At 36.4% G+C, this 24,547-nt stretch overlaps 1 protein-coding gene across 5 annotated transcripts in view; it reads right to left on the bottom strand.

Moving 5' to 3' along the window:
* AMPH (amphiphysin) overlaps positions 1 to 24,547 on the bottom strand; it is a 284,998-nt gene that overhangs the window by 37,151 nt on the left and 223,300 nt on the right. For 3 of the 5 annotated variants that reach the window (XM_045828637.1, XM_045828634.1, XM_045828632.1), the window contains 5 exons: positions 12,827 to 12,946; positions 9,521 to 9,544; positions 7,180 to 7,203; positions 4,565 to 4,597; positions 350 to 397 (listed from right to left, as the gene is read on the bottom strand). In XM_045828637.1, coding sequence (XP_045684593.1) covers positions 350 to 397; positions 4,565 to 4,597; positions 7,180 to 7,203; positions 9,521 to 9,544; positions 12,827 to 12,946 — 249 coding nt within the window. The remainder of the gene's footprint in view (positions 1 to 349; positions 398 to 4,564; positions 4,598 to 7,179; positions 7,204 to 9,520; positions 9,545 to 12,826; positions 12,947 to 24,547) is intronic. The other 2 variants (XM_045828635.1, XM_045828633.1) reach the window with 1 other exon arrangement.

Below are 24,547 nucleotides of genomic sequence, written 5' to 3' on the forward strand. Positions count from 1 at the left end.
AGTTTCATGTTAAAAAAATGATCTATCTTGAAACATGAATTCTTAAAGGAATTTCATTTTCAATCCTGTAGCTTAAGTTATATTCATGTGAAAACATCCTATCCTTGATGGATTTATGCTGTTCCACTGGAGCCCATAATTAAAACACCTCTGTTTCTACTGCAATCACTGTGTCTTTATAAAAAGAAGCAACCACATTCAAAGCCACACTGAAATTTTTCAGAAGCTCTCCTTCCTATTTTCTAGAAAATAAGGAGTTGCAGAAACCACATTCTGGATATTCAAGCTCTAGAAAATCAATCAATAGTAACTATTAACTTCTTGAAAACATAAACCAAAATCAACTTACCAGCATATTCTGATCTGTCGCCATTGTGAATAATGAAGTGTCCTGGGGCTGAAAATCAGAGAGAAGATACAAGAAGATTAAAAGTATTAAGATTTCAGCTAATTTGCTAAAAAAACCCACAAAGATACCATTTAAATTAGCTCTCATGAATTGTATCAATGAACACACTATACAGTTTTTAACAGTCTGTATTATAATCAGAAAAGCAAAAAATGAAAGAGCAATTTTTAACAGTAGTTATTGTAAAGATAACTCTGAGCTAGCAGAACATGAGGACATGACAAGAGACATTAAATGAAAGGCAGTGTCTTCAGGGGTATCACTGGTCTACAGCTTGTCCTCTGGACACCTGTTCTGAATTAGAATTGAGTTGTCCTAAACTACAAATTTAAACTTTTTAAATATTGGAAATTCAATCTTATTATCTTACCTAAGTGTGACTTGTACAAGTTAATTATGATACATAACTTAAAATTTTTATATAATATATTCATTGACTTAATAATCAAGATGGAGGATTCTAAGAAAATAGTGATTCTAAGGGAATATTCATCTCTCATTATAATGGCAGCTAAGCTTACACCCTCCAGATAGGAAACCAGCTGAGTCTTCCCTTGAAAATCTGGTCAATTCAAGAAAGAAAAATACCTACAAAAATTGTGACATCAAGTGTTCTCCAACAGAAATGATGAGGAAGTGACATTTGGTTAAAGATGATCGGTTAAATACAAGCAATTACCTTTATTACCTCCAGAATTCAAACTAAATAACAATAAAGGTAATTTCATAAAGCAAAAATTTTAAAGGCATAAACATGTAAGTATAAAAAGAATAGGAAGAAAGCTGAGATCAGTAAAAATTTTTAATTGAAAATCAGAAAAATTAGCAATAAGAAACTTGGTGGATCCCAAAAGATTGGTAACCTAAGGCAATGTAAGAAATGCCCAAACAATCCAATTTATTACTCAGAACTCACAATGGATCAAGAATTAGAAACATGGGAACCCTAGGAAAGGGAAGTTCTGCTGGTGCTAAAGACAGGGAAGATGGTTGAAAGTTTATTAAAAAGTAATTAGACTGTGAGATACTCTCACGTATCTGAAAACCAAGCAATAGTCTTTCCTGCTCCAGCACAAGGTTTCAGATTATGTCCGTACTGCCTGAAACAGAGGGTCTCTGGACTGGGGAAACCACAGGAGTATTAGGAAAGTGGCAGAATTACATGAGCAGTAACATAATGAATATTGACAAAATGGGGCCCACCTCCCCAACTTCTTCCTATTCACCTTCTATTACACTGGCAGCCAGGCTTGTGCACCTCACACAGGGGAACAGGAGAGTATTCCCAGAGAAATTTCAAGAAAAAAAATATCTAAACATGTGACATAAAGGGCTCCTCAACAGAAAAAAATGAGATAGAAAACCCTAGAAAAATGTCTGTAGTCTATGAGCTGTACCTACCCATACAAGTCTCCTGTCAGCTTTTTAGTATCCCAGTCTTAAATATGAGTGGGCAGCCAAGATTGTCAGACATTTAAGAAAAGTCTCTTTATTAAAAGGATAAACCAAATAGTAAAAACAAACAAAACACAAAGACTTTGCATGGGGAAAACACCTTTAAAATTATTACTATTAATATCTTCAGAGATATAATGTAAGATGCTGTATCCATTACATAGGATGAGAATGCTATTAAAAACAAATATTCAGTCCTGACTGGTATAGCTTGGTGGATTGAGCACAGGCTGCAAACCAAAGGGTTGTCAGTTTGATTCCCAGTAAGGACAGATGCCTGAGTTGCAGGCCAGGTCCCCAGTATGGGGTGCTCAAAAGACAACCACACACTGATATTTCCCTCTCTTTGTCCTTCTCTTCTCCTCTGTCTAAAAATGAATAAATAATACCTTTAAAAATAAATACAAATATTTGGTAAACAGAAAGAGCTCTTGAAAATTGAATATATGTTTGTGAAAACTCTGTAGAAGAGTTGAAGGTAGAGAAAGATGACACAGAAAAGGAAATAGCAAATTAAAAAGCATTAGAAGACTAGCTCAGGAAGCTAACTCATGATAGAGAAGTGGTATAGGGTGAGAGATCAAAAACAAAAAAGAAATCATAAGTGAAATAAAAAAATTCCCCCAAACTAAAAGGCATACATTTTTGGATTAAAGTGCCTAAGACAATGTATGAAAATAGACTCAAACCAAACTCACCACTGTAAAATTTGAAAAACACTAGGAAAAAGAAAATTTTACAAACTCCCAGAAAGAGAGAAAAACAGTGTTAGAGATGTATAAGCAGTAGAGAGAGAGGGGGGAAAAAAAACAAATTTCTCATAAATATCAAGAATCAAACTGACAGTTTCTCAGTAGCAACATCAGAAGGTAGAATTGACTGGAACAATGGCTTCCAAATCCTAAGGGAAATGACTTACAACTTCTAACGAGATATCCAAAGTGACAGTCCATAATGTATACAAGGGCATTTTCAGATGTGTACTATCACAAACATATACCTCTCCTGCACACTTTTCTCAGGAAACTACTGGAGTATGTGCCTTAATTTGTGGGTGAGGAGGTATGTTAATTTGTGGAATTAAACCAAAAATGAGGAAGATTTATGTCCAGAAAAGAGCAGAATGACATAGGAGAGAGGCGAGGGTGATCCCCAGGACACGCCTAATGGGAGAGCCTGTGGTACCAACTGTGCTGTATCCTTTGAGTCCCCATTTTAGACTGGGGCAGTCTAGAAAAAGGGTCAAGTTCTTCAGAAGGTGACACTGATTGAATATTTAATGTTACCCAACAAAATGAGGGGAGATTTACTTAACTGCAGTTCATGGGTTCGAGCTACTAAGTAAACTAAGTAAACGAAGCAAACCGACCAACCAACAAATAGCACCCTACAATTATTTCCTCAAAGGAAATGAAAAAGTTGGTATAAAAGGAAATGTAAGCTTCATAACTCAGGCACAAATACCACTTATGTCATTGTTATAATATTGCCACGGATTGTCTGGTGGCTATGGCAGAACTACAGCAGAGGAAGGCAAGCAGAAGAGAGGGGCAAACTGTGCAGGTAGGAGGCTGAAGGTGCTTTAAGTCCTCACCTTCCAGAGAGGTGAGTCAATAGCTAATCCTTTAGAAATAAAAATGTAACTTCATAACAAAGTCATGCACACACAGAGGTAAAACCAGAGAATCTGTTAAAAGAAATGGAAGTACCTCTAAGCAACAGGAAATGGAGGAGGGATATGACAGTCTGAAATTTTTATATAAAAAAACCCTTATAAAATTTTGTGTTCTCTAAATTATGTACATTTATAAGTGATAAAAATACAAATCTTAAAACTTAGAAATGAAAAACAATTCTTATGACTCAAACTTTCAAGAGTTTATACAGATGGAAGAGGTACACTATCATCTTTCTTTGTGTTTGTATCTGTATTTAGGCATGGGTGAATGAGTGGGTTTCATCTTTTTATAAGTAACATGGGGGAAGTAATCGAACTTTTGAATAAAGAAATTCTAAACGTTAAAACTTGGAATTTTTCATGTTTAATATTCTGAGACAAAGCACTCATCACAAACTTCTGTTTGAGGTCTCCCTTCAAGAGGTTTTCAGAATTAATTCCACAAGCTTGATAGCCATGTGGTCTGCCTTTTATGTGGGTTACAGCTGTCCATCTGTGTGGACATACACTGCGAATGGGACAGTCCATCTGATGGCTCCTCTTCCTCAGATCTGCAAGGAAAATATTGCCTTCTTGGCCAGAGCTGACCTAAGATTCCTGATCTTCCAATGGCTCCCTAAAACATAACACATTTTCTAAAGACCAATTTCATTAGGTGAAAACAATCTTCTCTCCTCTTTTCAAACAGCTGGATCTAGTGGATCTCTAAGCCCAGTACAACTCCTAGTTTTCTAGTAGGGGAATCAGTATGTGGCAGAAGCCCACGGTATAGCTAATAATATTAACAATAGCTAACTACAGTCATGAAGGACTCAGTACGCACTAGGCTGCTGGACATACCTAATTTAACAGTCACAACAACCCTACAATGTTGATACTCTACTGTTTCCACTACTGAACTTACAAGTAATGAAGTTTTGTGCTAACATATTTAATCTTGACATACTAGTGAAAGAGGTTCTTATTTAAAAATTTTACATCTTTCTCAACAGATTGATTTTGCCAGCAAGTCAATTTCTTACCTGCGTGAATCCATTAAATGAACCATCAGGAGCCTAAATAGAAATGGAAATCAGATTACATTATTTTTTTCATCAATTTTGTAGGATTGGTGAATTCCCATTAGACAAGTTGGAAAGTAAAGAACACCACAAATTTTAAAATAATACAAAAGGTGAAAGTGCTTAGGAAACACAAAGGGCCATATTGTATTATTTAAAATAGGCTGACAAAAGAAAAAGAAAGATTATTTTTACAATTCTTGCAAGTGTGTGATTTAGGGGTAACCAAAACCCACTTTCTCAATAATAAGAGGATTTTGGAGAAAAGTCACAAGAGGATGAAAAGCTCTTGCTTTCAGGCACTGATAAACTCTAGAAGCATTTCTAGTATTTCTCTAACACAGTATTTTGTTAGATTTTTTAGATGACACATATTATTAGATTCTACATTTTTAGTAGGCTGAGGTAAAAACATTTCATGAACTCTTACTGGGATAAACACTTAAAAAAGGTAAATTAGTATGTTCTACATATTTGTAATACTTGAATAGAAAAATAAAAATAGGAAAAATTAACACAGTAAATTGATAGTAAAACAGACTCTCCTTAATACCAACATAATCATTCTGTGTTTTTCTCTTTGTCAACCTATTTGTGCTTGGTTTTCACAGACTTCAAAAGGTAGATGAAACAATGTATCAAGTAGATAAGGCAGGACTCAGAGAAGACAGTGATGGATAATGATATAGGTGGGAAACATTAGGATAAGCAGAACCTACAGAACTCTGTCTGGTCTATACTATACACTGGGGTAAGTACCTCTTCTTTATCAGCCTCTATTTCTTGGTACAACAATCCATATATCTGGTTAGCAATTTCATCTTCATACAAATCTGAGTTGTTGGTGCCATTGTCTTGGGGACTAGAAGAATTCTGGGAGGTTTTAAGAACCAACAGTCTGTCTCTTTGTTTTGTTCCTAGCAGTTATCAATGGCTTATTCCTCAAAAACATCTCCCACTAAGTCCACCTCCGACACTCTCTTGCTCTGAACTATATCTAAATGTTCTCAGCAATTATTGAATTCTTCCATATCACTAATAGGTGAATAATTAATATAAAGACAAAAAGCAAATACACTTGCTTGGCCATCTGGTATACCAGAGAATTCCAATAGGTCTGTATTATTCATTGCTGAATCCACACTTGACTGCAAGATTTGACCTGGATCTGTTCCCAGAGAGTATGTCTTTGCAATTCCTGGCAAGTTAATGGTATGACCACAATGCACAGTCACTGCACTTTCAGACCCCTCTATTAATGAATCTTCTGCCTTATACAAACACCAGTCCCTTCTGTTTGCATTAGTCTCCAGAGCATAATTAAGATCTGTCCTAGACTGAGCTGTCAATTCATGTTTCCTGGAAAAAAATAAAACCAGCCTATCATCTCTGTGACCTACAGGTGCTTGTAACACAGCCTCACAATGAATTTTAGCACCTGTACTTCCCTTTGCTGAATGATATATTATATCATGATTAGGAGGGTCTATTCATTTTTTATATCTTTTATACCTAAATCCCATCCCTCAGGGCTGGTATCTTCAACATTAAGCACAGAGTCAGCTGGGAGAGACAGATTCAGATATAAGTCTTTATACCTACATACCTATATACCTTTATTTCTTATACCTATCTCTTACATCTTTCCTAGTTTCCTCTTTATTGACTTTAAGGACACCTCATCTTGCTTTCCTATTGTCTTCCACCTTGTTTCCTGTACTTTCACACACTTTCTCTTCAACTTCCTCTGTACCTTCTAGACTCTTCAGATCAATAGTTCCAGTGTCTACCTTTTCATATGTCTCCACCACTGCCCACATAGAATCTTCTGTCTTCTGTTTCTCCTCCTCTTCTTCTGACTTTTTAATATCTTCTGGACTCTCTTTGACTAGGCCACCAGTTTCTAGGGCTAGCATCTCTGAGTCAGATGAATCATAAGGCTGCCCAATCTCCATACAAGCAGCAATAGCAAATTCAGCCTCAGGCATGGCCTTTGGGGACAGTTGTTCATTTCCACAAGGAGGGCCTGGCCCCAGGACATGCTCTCCCTGTCCAGCTATAGTGTGCCAGTTAGTAGAAGGAAATTTCCTGGTGGATAATCCCATGTCTTGCTCTGCTTCAGAGACACGTGCAGAGGCTTCCTGGTTCCCACCATGGGTAGTTTCCTGGCTGACACTGTCTGTTCTAGCATCAGGGCCCCAAATAAATTCACCTAGATCAATTTGAGATCTTTGAATTTCTTCAGCCAACCCACTCTCTGGAGTTTCCTCCATGATCAGGTTACACAGGGAAAGACTTTTTGAAGAGTCAGTCTTTAGAGTATGCAGAACAACAAAGGAAAAAGAAAACATAAGTTGAAAGAGATTGTGGTAAGAGTTGATGAGAAACACAAAGCTCTGAAGTAGGGTAGCACCAGTTATACAAAACTAGAGAATAGTTAAACCAAATAAATGGCTTAAGGTTATATCTGTGAGTAGCAATGCCATGGAAAAAAAAGAGCTCATTTTAGAGAATATACCATGTGTAAAATGCATATTACATACAAAAAATCCAGAATTTTCTGGATATTTACCTACCGGCTGTACCAAATCAGTGTTTGTCTGTATGAGTGAAAAATAATAATAATAATAAATCATAAGCAAGCTTTGGATTTAATTGCTTTTCTATTTCTAGATTCCTAAGGTAAAAGTTTAGATTAATGATTTTACATATTCTTTTCTAATACACATCAATATTATAATTTAATTTCTAAACATTGCTTTTGCTGCATCTTACAAATGTTGACATTGTATTTTTATTCTCATGTAGTTCAAAATATTTTAAAATTTCTCATATTTCTTCTTTGACCTATGTGGGGAGTGTGTTGCTTAATCTCCAAGTACTTTGGCATTTTCCAGGTATCTTTCTGTTAACCTATTTCTAGTTTAACTCCATTGTGATCTAAAAGCTATGGTTTCTATTCTTTTAAATATATAAAAATTGGTTTTATGGCCCAGAATGTGGTCTGCCTTGATTAACATTTAATGCTAAAACAAAGAGGATTGTTCGAAAATAATCAAAGCAAGAGAAAAAAATTACTTGCACATTAAAATCTCATGGTATCCAAAGTCAATATTCTGCTATGGGCTGTTATTTTCACTGGTTTGAGATTCAATAGCTTATTTTGTTATAGGAATTTGTTCTGTCCTAATACTCTTAAGACTACACAACTGAAACACAAAGGTTCTATTATTTTCTAGTAACAACAATGTTTTATGGTTATTGCATCACTGTTACTTTAGCAGACTCTAAAATGCAAAGTTTTAAATAAATAAGCAAGCATGAGAGCATGAGAGCAGCATCAAGCACTAGCAGCCCACAAATCACACAGTACCATCTGCTCTGACACAATATCAGAGTAAAACTGTCCCCAAACACACTCTGCACTTGGTCTGCCTCTGAGGTGGTTTTTGAATGGAGGATGATCTGATACTAACCACTCTAACTGCCTGGAGGATATTCCTCAAATTCAACCCAATCCTACAAGCTCTGTCGAAACAGCACTGGGGAGCTGAGAGCATCAAAAATGAAGTAATTATGTCCAGGGAGCTACTGTTTCACAATATTGTCACTGTTTCCATCCCTAGCAGGTTTGTCCTCTAAAATAGTAAATGCTCATTATGATATCTTTACCCTCACCAGGGAAAGAAATATGTGGTGTAGCTCCAACTAAAGATATGAAATATTAGATAACAAAAAAATTAACATTGTCTTCTTACTCTCCAAGAAAATTAACACAAAGTTGAGGCTAGAATTCCAATGTTCTGAACACTAATCCATGCATCCCTTTTTGAGAATATAGAAGCCAAACCAGATCACTATAAAAGATGTTTTCAATCAACATTTTTAGCTCTTCTCTTGAGAGCTTTCCAAAATGCTTCAAGAATTCAATGTAGCAGAGTATGACCTTGCTCCTGTGGCAGGGGAGAGGATAGTCACATTCTTGTTTTATGGGAAGAAAGTAATAATGCCACTTCAGAAGACCACAGGCTCATGAACAGCTAGATTATCCTGTTGCTGTGTCACTAAAAAAAGAAAACATAAAGCTCCAGTAGAGTTCTTATGACCACAGGTCCAGGGAGTTCTAAGACAGGGGAGACAAAAGCTCCACCCCAAGGGATGTGAGGCTCTATACGGTGTAGCCAGTATTCTCATTTCATACCCAGATGCTGCCACCACAAAGCTCTGTTTGTGTCTTTTTCCCAGCTCTACATTCTGGAGGCTCTCATCCTTGCACTCCTACCTTCTACTGACACATACTAGACAATGAGCTAAATACTTTACAAATACAAATATTGTCTCACTTAATCCTTACAGTACCCCCTGTGGTAGGTATCATTACCCTTATTTTGCAAATGACAGAAACTGAGGCTGAAAGACTTTTAGAAATTGCTCCAAGTCATATGGTTATAAGAAGTAGAGTTTGGACTCAAATCAGGGCTGTCTAGCTCTAAAGCTCAAATTCTTACTGATTAAGCCTCATTGAAAATAAAAGTGAAAAACTTCCCTGTGCAGAGTAGCCTATCCCTTACATTTGCTCATTTACACTTTTCTTATATTCTATAAGCAATGAAAAATGTGTACATCCTTTCCTACAACATTTCTTCCAGCCACCAATAATCACAGAAAGAAGCACAAAGGGCACATCCAATTCTTGCTCATCCTGGAGTCTTGCACACAGACACTCTTCTCCTCACCATCATTTCCAAGTGCTGGTAATGCTGGGACCATCAGGGAGTTGATGGTTACTCTGGGGGATACACTGTTATTAAAAATGTTTGGATCTTCTTTCCATGACAAACACAATAAAATATAACAAGGTTTCTAAATTTCTAAGGATTCTGATACATTGAAATATACAGTTCTTAGTATTCTTACCGTCCATAGGTCCCAGGGCAATGTCTGAAAACAAACAGAAAATAAAAATACTGTTAAGTATACAAATCCCAAGCATGTACAAATTACTGAGATGAAATTTTTCCTGAAATAAAATAATAAGCACTTTGAAATATTTAGTACAGTGTTGTTCAACAGAACTTTCTTTAGTGATAAAAATGTTCCTTATCTGTGCTGTCTGATATTGGTAGCCATGAGTAACATGTGGCTTTTGAGAACTTGAAATGAGCTAGTGTAACAGAATCCAATTTTTCATTTTACATAGCTTTATTTGATGTAAGTTGCAAAAGCTAAATGTGGTAAGTGCTACCAAAGCACAGGTCTAATCAATGTGCCTTTAGTATACAAGTAGAAACTATACATGACATAATGAATGGTTTACATTAACATACACACATACACACAATTAAATGAAGTAAACAAGGTGACCAGACATGAGTTTATCACATCTTTGAGGAAATGTGCAGATTCTAATCATGGCTAATGCCATTTCCTCTCTTCCCCACACCCAAACTAAGAGGAGGCATTATGACCAGTTTGATGGCAAATTACTCCTGGAAAAATAGTGCCTAAATAGGTTGAATTACATAACACACTCAATTAATAAATAATCATAAAAATTAGTAGGACCCCCTAAAACACATGAATGAATTGTACTTACTACTGGATTTTTAATATAAAACTTATTGATCCTGGGGAATAAATCCAGATAGATCAAAAATTACTTTCTCTGTATATAGGGAAAATGGGAGAGATCTCTTTTTCTTATGTCTTCTCTGATTGAGAATTACTACTAAGCAATATTCTTTTTTTTTTGCTATGACTTTTCAAACGTGTTTTTAATCCCTAAAATGTAAGCAGCAAGTAAGGGCATCTGGCATTTCCATTTTAGGAATCTGATAATTTCCATATGGGACTACAGGTGTCTCATTTGTACTTTGTACTACAGAACCTGAGCCCTGTGGTTCTGACTGAACCCACCCGCTGCTCTGGCCTACTTGAACTGCACTGCCCCACACACCCTGCATCTCTGTGCAGCATGGTCGATCTTAGGGTTAGCATCCACTTTTAGGATGACTAAGATGGAAAGTAGAACAGCTCCACTGAAAACCACAGGTATTGGAACACAGAGTCCTTTGCTTTTAATATACATTTTCTGATCATCCAAATGATTTACATTTCCTTGCCTCATGGATCCTTAAGGATCACAGCTCCTAAAAGCTGATACATATGCCTGCATAATGCAGATAGCAGCAGTAATTTTCTCCAAAGGAAGGCAGCAATTGAATCATCATGTTTATCAGGTCTCAGGACCATGAATTTCCTGTGCACATGTCAGAAATCACAATGTGAGGTATCCTGTTGGAAGCAGGAACATCAGCCCACAACATAGGATTGGGTGATGGGTAAAGAATACCACTTTGACTGAAGGGAAAAGAAGGCCAATAGAACATAACAGCTTTGTTCTTTTTGTTATCTCAGGCTAAGACGTCTTAGAAAAATGGAAGAGATATAATTAGAACTGGATCGCAGGCCAACTCTGCAGTGCTGTGACTCACTTATGGCCACTGGGAAGCTAGAGAAGTTTATTACTTGGCCCAAAAAAGAATTGAGTGGTACCTGGGAATTTTCCTAACTGCAGTGATGCTTTTTCTTTAGAACTAAGACTTAACCAAGGTCCCTCTTCCAAAAAAATTCTGAAAGAATCTTGGTCCTATTGCCACACAAACTTCCATGATATATGGATTTATTTACTCATGAGTTGATATAAAAGAGGTTTCTCTCTTGATTCAAACTTACATACAGAAATGCTGTGGAATCTCACCCACTGATCATCACAGCATCCACTGCTAGACTTTTCCTTCCCACACTAAAGTAATGAACAGTAGAAAGTCAGGCTGAGGAAGTCTATAACTTCTGCTGGCTGCACAATGAGAACTCTGAGGAACACATATTCTGAGTGATACGTACATCCAATGAATGTTAAGAAAGTGAGTAAACATATTTGGGAAATACTTAGGACATATATGTTCTAAGTTAACAAATCTAAACAGGTTTTTCTTTTAATTACAGGATTTCTTGGAACCTTTAATATTCTCATACATATCATGAATTTCCTGAAAGGGAAGCAAAAGAAATTTCTGAAACATTTAGTTACCCATGTTTTGCAAAATATCTTTAAGGCTAGTGTCTTATCTACTTAATTTCTGACTTTGTTGACATCTCAGGTATTTATTATTCTCCTTTTACAACACAAAGGCCCTAAGAAAACCAATTATCTAGAATAAAGCATGGATTAAAGAGTTTTACTTATTGAGGTTCATATTGAGCAGTCTGTTCCCCAGGGGTTTGTTTACTTTAAGGTTTCAAGAAAGCTTCAAGATGAGAAAATTGAGCTGGACCTCAATCTTCAGTTTTATAATAAATCATTACTAATTAATTTGAAGTATATACTAACATCTTTGGATTTGTCCAAAATGAAATGGGAGGCTCAGATAATATCTAAAATAGTGATATAAATAATTTCTTTTTAGCCAAATTTTGAATTAACTACTTTTATGAACACAGACAATTATAAAGTAACTGTATTCCACAGGAATCATGCACAGATCAGTATAGCACCCACCAACAGTGTCCCTCTGATGGAGATGCTAGCACAGTAAATACTGAAATGGGAAAAATCTTGAGAGTGAGGAAGTATGAGCAAGGGTGGTTTGGATAAAGCAAGGCCAACTCTGTATCAGGATAATCAAGACCCCAAGAGGAAGTGTCTGCAATGTGGAGAACAATCACATCAAGATCAAAACTTTCAGACTGATTAGCAATTCTCTTGGTTCATAATCTCATGGTTATATCAAACATGCTTTAATTTACAAAGTATGAAGAAGGAGAGTAGAGAAAACAGTAACAAGATTAAACCCAAAGAGGAAAAAAAAAGAGCTTTATTTAGGGAAACATTAAATGTATCATCCAAACCTGGATACTATAGTGTGCAAAAAGGAGGTACTTTTAACAATTAATTTAGATGAAACCTGGGCAAATGGGAATGCCTGGCTATTCCAGCTCTATGGATAGAGACAGCTAATGGTAGGGGGAGCTCTAGAATCATTGATATTGATGAGGTTCTCTTTTCACCCTTCCTTCCCATTAGGAAATATTTGTCAACCAAAAAGAAAAGTAGATACTCATTACAAAGTGAGAGGAGTCACTGAAATGCATTTGTGCCTTAATGAGCTTATTAAAATTTTTTAAACATCATCTCCAAACATCATAACAATGACTCGATACCTGAGACATGGGTGATTGCATCACTCCAGCAGAACCTGAAGAGGCTACCTCAGGCTTGAAAGGGTCAAAGTCCAGATCCAACAAAGTCTCCTCCTCTTTCTTCACCTCAGGGACTTCATTCTGTTCAAATAAAACAAAAACAAAAACACACGTAGAGCTTGAATCTAGTAAGACTTCATCATATAACCCATATAATCCTCTAATATCAGTTGATATCCCAAAAGCAAGCTTTGGTAGTTTACCATTTTGGTAGTTCATCCACATGCTCCCAGAGCCACCAGCAAAATGGGATGAAAGGGAAAATAACCAACTCTGGCCGAGCATAACCTAAGACATCCAGGAACAAAGTCCGGGTTGCAGTTACTATCTTTTGTCCAACTCCATGTGAGCCAACAAAGAGAATGTCTGAAAGATGTATCCTAATACCATCAAGACCTAAGGAATCTCTTTTTTCTGCTAGTTCAGAGATCTCCATCGAGAATTTCAGATGACCAGATGGATAACATGGGCCAAGGTGTCAATTCATTACAGGTACTCACTGCTGTGATGTCCCCTAGGAAGCTAAATTTTAAAAGGAGGGATCATTGTCTACTGTGATCACATTCCACCTTCACCAGCTCCCCACAGGCTCCCTACCCCCTGGAGTTATTTATTATATTGTTGATTCCTCATCCATAATATTGTTGTTCTAACCTGAGTGTATGAGGGACGGTGAATGAGGGGGACATAGGGAAGAAGAGAACAATGGCCCCCAACACTGACTGCAAAATGAGCTTCCACCCTGATAACATTCCTGGATTAGAAAGAAGGTGAGTCCAATAAGACATAGATGAAAAGTCCTACTATGATAATAACAAAAATTTTAAATATTTAATATTTCTTCATTAATTATGATCATGACATTGGAAAAACAATGTGGGTTTGAAGTTGAACTAACCAGGTTCAGGGTACACAGTAAGAGACAGAACTGAAATAAATCCCATAAACTCTATCATGGTGAAGAGAATTGGAGTTTGCTTATATAATTCATGTGTGTTTGATATTTAATATAAGCTTCAATTTTGACCATCTGTTGTCTAAAAATAAAAGGTCACAATAATGAATTAAGTGTTACATATAAAAACACAGATGTTTAGAGAAAAACTTCAAAGGAGTTATTTTAATTAATATTGGTCATAAACAAGAAAAATTTAACTTAGAAATGTATGCAAAATTGGGAGTGTAACAGATAATACTTTTTTAATATATATATATACATTTTATAAGAAAACCTGTTTATATCATGATATTGATTTTGAGTTATCTGTTTTGCAGTATGAATACTCATCAGATATATTTTTTATTTTTCACAAGGATGATGCTCTTCTGAGATCCCCTCTTCTTTAAAAGTTACAATCACAAAACTGTCAACTGATTCCCTTGGCCACTATTCAAAGATGGCATGAGTTTTGAATTTTACCAACTTTTATAGTGGTGCAAAGTGCATTTTTCAATTTTGAAAACACATATTATACTTGAATGTACTAGGAACTGTTCTAATAACTTCATACATATGAATATTAGCTCATGTTAAAACACTTGCTACAATATAATGATAATAACTCTATTATTGCCTTTAAAGAATTACTTTACTGTATCATACAAAGTGTCTTACTTGACTTATCTTATCCTTACAAAAAAATCAAAGAGCGGATGGTGTCATTTTCCCATTTGGAGATAAGGAGGTTACCTACTGCCCTGGGTCCTCCAGTTGCAATGCAGCTGAGGCAGGACAGCAGTCAGATGCCTGTGACTCCACTGCTCTTCCAAGCTGCCACTGGGATCTGGTCCCACATCTCTCAGACAGGGACCCTCCCTATCTGCTGAGGAATTCTCAATGTTCTGCAAGTCCTCGATAAAAATTCAGGTGGTACAAATACATCCATTTGTCCCTTATGAGCCTACAGGGTACCCTTAAGGAAGTTCAAATGTAAATTTAAAGATCATGGAAGAAAACAGGCATTTGACTATAGTGGCTAGGTTGAGACTTTGATTGAGATACATCTGGGTGTACAGCCCAATTTTGCCACTTACCAGTTGTCTCTCTCTAGGCAATTAATTCAGCTTCTATTTCTTCATGCATAAAATGAGATTAATAATACCTAGTAAAATTACCATGAGTAAGATAATAAATACATTGTACATAACATATAGTATATACTCAAAATGGAAACTGAAGCTAATGCAGTTAATTACTGCTAGTAGTTATAAATAACTGCGTAAAATTACTGTCATCAAACATCCATAATACCAGTTTAGTTGCCTTTAAAATTTGTGGCAGGTTTCTCCAATTTCGATGTCTGTTTGGTTTTGTTCTTTTAATCTTTTTTTCATGGTGTACCATTATTCTTATTTAAGAATAAGTATCTTAAATAGTATCTTTGTTGTTAAAGTGGTTCAAATTTTTCCCCTGGCTTTTAGTGTAATTTTTTTAGTTCATTTTTCATTGTATTTTTTTCTATCACTATTTATCCCTCCTAGAACCTATTCCACCTCCATCCTATTGTTATGTCCATGAGTTCTTTTTCTTTTTTGCTCAATCCTTCCCCTCCTCCAACCTTGTCTTCCCCGTAACTGTCAATCTGCTCTCTATCTTTGAGTCTCTCTTTTTCTTGTTAGTTCAGTTTGTTCATTAGATTCCACATGAGTGAAATCATACAGAACTTGCCTTTCTTTGACTGGCTTATTTCACTTAGCATAGTTCTCTCCAGGTACATTCATGCTATCACAAAGAGTAAAAAAAAAAAACTTTTTTTCTTGTCTGTGTAGTATCCCATTGTACCACAGCTATTTTATCCACTCACCTATGGATGGACAGTTGGGCTGCTTCCAAATCTTGGCTATTATAAATAATACTGCAGTGACAAAGAGATCCATATACTCTTTTGAATTAGTGTTTTGGGATTCTTCGGACAAATTCCCAGAAGTGGAATTGCTGTGTCATTATGCAGTTCCATTTTTAACTTTTGTGGTGGTACCTCTATACTATTTCCATAGTAGCTGCAAAAATCTGTATTCCCACCAAGAGTGAAAAAGGGTTCCTCTCTCTCCACATCATTGCCAGCACTTGTCATTTGTTGACTTATTAATGATAGACACTGTGACAGGTATGAGGTGATATATCATTGTGGTTTTAATTTTCATTTCTCTAATGATTAATGATGTTGACCATCTTTTCATATGTCTATTGGCCATCTGTATGTCCTCTTTGGAGGTGGCTCTATTCAGGTCCTCTGCTGTTTGTGTGTGTGTGTGTGTGTGCATGTGTTGATTTTTGTAAGTTCTTTATAAATTTTGAATATTAACCCTTTACCAGATATATCTGCAAATATGTTCTCCCATTGAGTAGGTTGTCTTTTCATTTTGTTAATAGTTTCCTTTGCTGTGCAAAAACTTTTTACATTCATGTCCCATTTGTATATTTTTTCATTTCCATTGTTCATGGAGATATATCAGAAAAAAATACTGGTACAAGCAATGTCCAATATTTTACTGCTGATGTTTTTTCCGAGGATTTTTATGGTTTTGAATCCAACATTTAATTCTTTAAACCATTTTGAATTTGTTCTTGTGTGTGGCTTAAAAAGGTGATCTAGTTTCATTTTCTGAATGTATCCGTCTTACTTTCCCAACACCATTTATTGAATAAATTATCTTTAGCCTATTGTATGTTTTTGCCTCTTCTGTGAAATGTAATTGACTATAAAGGCATGGGTTTGTTTCTGGGCTCTCTATTCTTTTCCATTGATCTATATGCTTTTATGCTAGTACCATGCTGTTTTGATTAATCTGTCCTTATAATATAGTCAGGTAGCATAATTCCTACACATTTGTTCTTTCTCAAGATAACATTATCATTTGGGGCCTTTTGTGGTTCCATATACATTTTTGTGAAATATGTCATTGGTATCTTGTTAGGAATTTCATTGAATCTATAGACTGCTTTGGGTAGTATGGACATTTTAATGACGTTAATTCTTCCTGTCCAGAAACACCATATGTTTCCACTTCTTTTTATCTTCAGTTTCCATCTTCAGTGTCTTATAATTTTCTAAGTATAAGTCATTTACATTCTTGGTTAAATTTATTGCTAGGCATTTTATTCTTTTTGAAGCAATTGTGAATGGGATTGTTTTCTTTATTTACATTACTGGTAGTTCATTATTGCATCTGCTCTCTGGATATTAATTTTGTATCTGCTACTTTACTAAATTTATTTATCAGTTCTAGTAGTTTTTTGGTGGAATCTTTAAGATTCTCTCTATAAGGCATCATGTCATCTGCAAATAAAGACAGTTTGACTTCTTTTTCAATTGGATGCTTCTTATTTCTTCTTCTTGTCTAACTGCTGTGGCTAGGATTTAAAATACTATGTGTAATAAGAGTGGTGAAAGCAACATCCCTGTCTTGTTCCCATTCTTGAGGGGAACACTTGCAGGTTTTGCCCATTGAGTATGATGTTGGCAGTAGGCTTGTCATATAAAGCCTTCATTATGTTGAGGTATGTTTCCTCTACTCCAAATATGTGGAGAGTTTTTAGGTGCTGGGTTTTATCAGATGCTTTTTCTGTATCTATTGATATAATCATCTGGTTCTCTTCTTCAATTTTTTTATGTGGTGAATCACATTCATTGATCTGTGAATATTGTACCAAATTTCCATAAATGGGAAAATCCCACTTGATCATGGTGTATGATCTTTTCGATGTATTGCTGCATTTAGGTCACTAAATTTTTGTTAGGATTTTAACATCTATGTTCATCAGAGATATTGGCCTATAAATTTCTTTTCCCATATTGTCTTTATCTGGTTTTAGAAATATGATAATGCTGGCCTTGTCAAATGAGTTTGGGAGTCTTCCCTCTTCTTGAATTTTTTGGAATAGTTTGAGAATAAGAGGCTTTAGTTTTTGCTGGAATGTTTGGTAATTCATCTGTTAAGTATATGGTCTAGGGCTTTTGTTTGTTGGGAGTTTTTTGATTACTGCTTCAATTTCTCTATTTGTACTTTATCTATTCTGATTCTCTGATTCTTCCTGATACAGTTTTAGGAGATTGTATGCTTATAGGAATTTATCCACTTCATCTACATTGCCCAATGCCAGCATAGAGTTATTCTAATATTTTCTTAAAATACTTTGCATATCTTTGGTGTCACTTATTCTCTTTTTTCATATCTGAGTTTATTTATTTGGGGTTTCTCTCTTTTTTTGTTGATGAGTCTGGTTAAAGGTTTGTCAATTTTGTTTATCTTTCCAAAGATCCACCTCGTGGATTCACTGACCTTTAGTATTGCTTTTTTAGACTCTATTTCATTTATTTATGCTCTGATCTTTATTACTTCCTTTCTTCTAATCACTTTGGGCCCTGTTTGTTGTTCTTTTGCAAGTTCCTTTAGGTATAAAGTTATATGGTTTGAGTTTTTTCTTGTTTCTTGAGATAGGCCTGTAATGCTATGAATCTGCCTCTTAGGAGTGCTTTTCCTGTGTCCCACAGACTTTGGGTTGTTGAACTGTCATTTTCATACTTTTCAAAGTATTCCTAATTTCTTCCTTGGTCTCATTAACCATTTATTGTTTAACACATGCTATTTAGCTTCATTGTCTTTGTGTATTTTTCATTTTTTTTATGATTGATTTCTAGTTTCATGGCATTATGTTCAGAGAAGATACATGATATGATTTCAATCTTCTTAAATTTATTGAGACTTGTTTTGTGTCCTAACATGTGGTCTATACTAGAAAACATATATGTGCATTTGAAAGCATGTACACTCTGCTGCTTTTCGGTGAAATTCTCTGAAGATATTAAATCTATTTTATTAAGTGTGTCATATAAGGCCACTGTCTCCTTGTTGATTTTCTGTCATGATGATAGCCATTGAAATCAAAGGAGTGTTAAAATCCCCAACTATGGCTGTATTTCTGTCGATCTCTCCCTTTATGTTTGTCAAGATTAGCTTTACATATGTAGGTGCTCCTATGGTGGGTGCATAAGTGTTTACTAGTGCTATAAACTCTTGTTGGATTGTTTCCTTTATCATTATGTAGTGTCCTTCTTTGTCTTTTGCTGTAGCCTTCATATTAAAGTCTCTTTATCAGGCCCTGGCTGGTGTAGATCAATGGATTGAATGTTGGCCTGTGAACCAAAAGGTCGCTGGTTCAAATCCCAGTCTATTGCACACATCTGGGTAGCGGGCCAGGTCCCCAGTACGGGGCATGTGAGAGGTAACCACACATTGATGTTTCTCTTCCTCTCTTTCTCCCTTCCTTCCCCTCTCTAAAAATAAAAAATTAAAATAAAAAAGTCTATTTATTGGATATAAGAATTGCTACCTGAGCTTTTTTTATATTTTCATTTGCATGAAATATCTTTTTCCATCCCTTTATTTTTAGTCCGTTGTGTATCTTTCTTTCTGAGGTGGGTCTCTTGAAGACAGCATATATAAGGAACTTGTATTTTTTTAGATTTTATTTATTTATTTTTAGAGAGGGAAGGGAGATGAGAGAGAGAGAGAGAGAGAGAGAGAGAGAGACATCAATGTGCGGTTGCTGGGGGTTATGGCCTGCAACTCAGGCATGTACCCTGGCTGGGAATCGAACCTACGACACTTTGGTTCGCAGCCTGAGCTCAGTCCACTGAGCTACGCCAGCCAGGGCAGAACTTGTTTTTTATACACTCACCTACCTTATGTCTTTTGATTGGAGCATTTAAGCCATTTACTTTTAAAATGATTATTGACAGATACATATCTATTGCCATTTTATTTTTTAAGTATGCTTGTTTGTTTTTTTCCTTTTTTTTTCTTTTTCTTTTCTTCTTCTTAAAGCAAGCCCTTTAACATTTGTTGTAATACTGGTTTGGGGGTAACAGACTCCTTTGGCTTTTTCTTGTCTGGGAAGCTCTTTATTTCTCTTTCAATATTAAATGATAGACTTTCTAAGCAAAGTAGCCTTGGTTGTAGGTCTTTGCTTTCCATCACTTTGAATATTTCATGCCAGTCCCTTCTGGGAAGAAATGTTTCTGTTGAGAATCAGGTGACATTCTTATGGGAGCTCCCTTGAAGGTAACTAACATCTTTCCCTTGCAGCTTTTAAGATTCTCTCCTTGTCTTGAAGCTTTGCCTTTTCCATTATGGTGTCTTGGTTTGGGCCTCTTTGGATCCATCTTGTTTAGGACTCTCTGCACTTCCTGGACTGTTATGTCTTTTTCCTTCACCAGGTTTGGGAAGTTTTCAGTCATTATTTCTTCAAATAAGTTCTCGATCCCTTGCTCTCTCCCTTTTCATTCTTGTAGCCCTATGATGCCTATGTTGCTATGCTTATTCTTGCCCCATAGATATCTTATTCTACACTCAGTTTTTAAAAATCCTTTTTTCTTTTTGCTGCTCTGATTAGGTATATTTATCTACCATGTCTTCCATATCACTGATTCAATCATCTGATTCATCTAACCTACTGTTTATTGCTTCCAGTGTATTGTTTATTTCAGATAATTGCATTCTTTATTTTTGACCAGTCCTTTTTTATGGTTTCTATGTCTTTTTTATGTGGTTGCACATCTTTATAACCATTACTTTGAACTTTATATCTGATAAATTGCTTGCCTCCATTTCATTTATCTCTTCTCTTGGAGAATGTTGTTGTTCTTTCATTTGGAGCTTGTTTCTTTGTCTTCCATTTGGGTTTCCTCTATGTGTTTGTTTCTATGTATTAGGTAGATCTGCATAGACCCTGATGCAGCCCAATGTCTGATGCTGCTTGTGACTGGCCCTGGGCCAACTGTTTGGAGTTATCAGCAATTCACAGCTTGTGGGTCCCTCTGCTGTACCAAGTTGTGTGCTAATGGACCAATCTGTGCACAAAGGCTGACTTTTACCAGCATCAGGCCCAAGGCATGGTCAGCTAAAGTCTCAAAGCACCCAGAGATCTGCCTCCATCTATAAGCTGCTGGTTAGGCTTAATCATTGAATGAGCCCCTGGCTGTACTCCTCAGCAGGGTTTAAACTCCACAGGGTGGGGTGAGAGGAATTCCTGTGGGTTGGGTTATTCATTCCTCCAGGCTGATGTCACATGGAGGGGAGTGCTCTGCCCAAGAAAGATGGTTGCTGCAGTATGGGGAATGAGTAAGCACAGGGATCCTGACAGCTGACGTTACAGCTTTCTCAGTAGAGCCACCAAACCCAGACTCTCCTCATGTGGCTCCAGTTCTCCCTGCCCTGCATCTGTCAGAGCCTAAGGTAATTGTCTGCAAACAAAATTTTGTGCACTGGCCCTTTAAGAGGGTGGCTGCATCTCTAGGCATCCCTCCCAGGTGGACAGACCCCACTGCTTTTCACAGAAGGATGCTACACAGGTGCCATTCCCAGTTCTGGTTCTTTATGCTAGGGAGGCCAGCCTGGTGTTTAGACCCTGTACTTCTCATAGGGAACCCACCCCAGTCACTGAAGTATCCCTCTGGAGCTGCAGCTGCTCCCCCAGTACAAGCCCAGCCAGCCATATCACATCTCTCCACTTCCTATTGGTCTCTATGTGGTGATGCTTTTTCTTCTGTAAATCCTTGGTTATAATACTTCTCTCCAGCTAGTCTTCAGTCACTTATTCAGGATGATTTTTCTATGATGTAGTTCTAATTCCAGTTTGGTACTCAGAAGTGGCTAATGTACATCCTACCTACTCTCCTGCCATTGTGAATCAAAGTCTGTTCCCTTATACCTTTAAGCATTCATATCAAAGAGTAATCAGACAGAATTAAACAAAGAGCTAAAAGGAGTTACATGTTTATGTAGTATTCCTTTATAAAAGAGCAGAGAAGCACTCACGACCCTGTTACTACATGTTGAAAACAGTGACATGTAATATCTCTTAACTTAAAAAAAAGAAAACAAATTTTCTTATTCCTTACCCCTGAATTACAATTAGAATACATCTGATGTGGTCCCAACATTCTTAAGCTTTTGGGGAGCTTGATCTTAAATAAGTGCTCTTTCCCATTAGAAATCTAGAAGTGCACTGGGATGGGCTCCTGAATTTAGACATGGTATGGAAACCATGGTGGGGAAATATCCACTGGGAAATATTACCAACTACAACAACCTCTGTGCTACATTTCATAAGGTGTCTTCTGCTAGAAACATATAAGTTTACAATTAAGGTATGGAATTCTTCCAGTACAGGCGTACAACTAGACATGCCCTCATTATAGATGCAGTTCATTTCCCTACCCTTTGGCTTGGGGTTGACGATGTGTCATTCTTTGGTCAATAGATGTTGACAAATGCAATGCAGACCAAGGCTTGAAATATGCTTATATGGCTGACTTGCTTTTTTAATATCCCTTCCATTCACCATTAAAAGTACAAGCTTTGGCTTGGCTGGTGTGGCTCAGTGGATTGAGCACCAGACTTTGAAGCAAAGGGTCACTGGTTTGATTTCCAGTCAGAACACATACCAGGTTCCCAGCAGGGGGTACATGAGGGGCAACCACACATTGAGGTGTCTCTCCCTTTCTTTCTCCCTTCCCCCTCTCTAAAAATAAAATCTTTAAAAAAGTAATAAAAGTATAAGCTTTGGTTAGTTACTGGCCAAATGAGGACACATGGAGTACACCTGGACCTATCATAACTAAATTTCTCAAAATCACTTGGAAATTGAAATTCTTAAAAGTGTCCAGAGAAAAAACACAGAATAACAACAGATTTATCACCAGAAATAGTGCAAGAAAAAAGATGGTGGAGCATATTTGCTTTATGTGCCCATCTTATTTAAGCAATCATGCAATGCCCTAATGCACTGACAATAAATTAAATTTTCTAGGAAATAGTTTCCTCAGGTTGTTTGTTTTTATTAGAACAAATTGGTAGACTGTAAAGTAATTCTTAATGTAGAATATCATGGGTTTTTTAATGTATTGCCCTTACATATACTATGACTAGAGTAGTAGAAAAGTTGACAGTAATGAGAATAGAGATAGCAGAGAAAATGGATAGGGCTTACCCTTATAATGAGGTCCTATTATAACAAGTAGATGAAAAAATGGCCAAAATTTTGATTGAAGAACTTACTATCACTACATCCTGTTATTTACCGTGTATATCAGTGATATGTAACAACCTAAAGAAGTAACAACCTAGAGAACATGCTTGAGAACATACACTCTGAATATTATGGATAAAAATACATTTGTTCATTTATTTTTTCACACATCAACCCAGCATCCTGCTTTCCACATCTGCCTGGAACAACATAGTGTCACAAAAGGATGGCAGATTTATTCATCTCTGAAATAGGGATAATGCCCTGAAAATTGCAGGAATGATGTCAAAATAAAGTTGAATGAGACCTTGCATATAACAAACTCAGGTGAGTGACTATTCAGTAGCTGTTCCTGTTCTGTTGTGTGTCTCATTTTTCTCTATCATTTACTTGCATGCTTCCCCATCATGAGCTCCTTGTCATTTCCTGATTCATTCTTCTGCTTTCCTCTTTTTCTCTTCTCCTGCTTGCCTCCCTGTGCCAAGCTTACTACACCTCTATCCCGTACCTCAAACCATATTCAAAAATATAAAAACTCAAAATGTATTCATGTCACAAGATGGATTATAAGATGTAAAAAGTCTAGGATTATTAGAATTCCTGGAGTCTGAGAACCTTGAAAGCTTGTGAGGACATATTACACAGTGATTTCAGAATATTTTCAGAGTTCCAGATGATAAATGAACTGTTATGCACAGCTAACCCTGCTTCAGGAATAAAGTAATGTTGTGGGTAATCTACTAGCACAGTAAAGTGACTAAATTTTGGCTTGAAATGCACTGTGTATTTTTTCTCTTTCTGATTTTCATCTTATGGATTATTTTTCTCTTGGAAGAATGTTAACATATTTATGTTAAAAAGTATCAACTTAAAGAAGTGGTAGCTGCTTCAGATATATGATGCATTGGAAAGAAAAGCTACCCTAGCTAGTGTAGCTCAGTGGATTGAGCACAGGACTGCCAACTAAAGGGTCACCAGTTTGGTTCCCAGTTAGGGCACATACTTGGGTTGCAGGCCAGGAACCCAGTTGGGGGCACATGAGGGATAACCACACATTGATGTTTCTCTCCCTTTCTCCTTCCCTTCCCTTCTCTCTAAAATAAATAAATAAATAAAATCTTAAAAAAAAAAAAGAAAAGCCAAGGTGGTATTTAAAACCAGGTTACAGGTATCCAGAAAGTGAATGTTGGATGTGTATGTAATTGCAGGCTGGCCTCATTGAGATTGAATAGACAAAAAGGGCCACTGCATGAACTTGTTTTGCAAATTGAAAAACATATTTCAGTTTGATTAGCTAGGAAAAAAAAACAGGATGGTTTCCTCAGCTAAAAATTTAAGATGCAGCATTAAACTGGGAATCAGAGATATAAAAGTAGCACAGCTAATGCCTTCCAGCACAGCAGGCACTCCCAAAATGAGTGATGAGAAGGACTTAGAGAAATAAGCTTGGGTATTCAAAATATAATTTTTGATTTATAAATAGGAAAGTTATATCCAAGACACAAAATATCATATATCACAGTTGGGAAAAGATTTAGGCAAAATAGTTGGGGGTGTGTCTTTTTTTATTCTCAGAAAACTTATAATTTATTCACAAAGATGAGGTTATTATAGAGCAATGCTCTTGTTTTCACTTATAATGTGCAAAG

This window comes from Phyllostomus hastatus, unplaced genomic scaffold (assembly GCF_019186645.2).
Source record: "Phyllostomus hastatus isolate PE091 unplaced genomic scaffold, TTU_PhHast_1.1 phas_scaffold_78, whole genome shotgun sequence".
Lineage (NCBI taxonomy): Eukaryota > Metazoa > Chordata > Mammalia > Chiroptera > Phyllostomidae > Phyllostomus > Phyllostomus hastatus.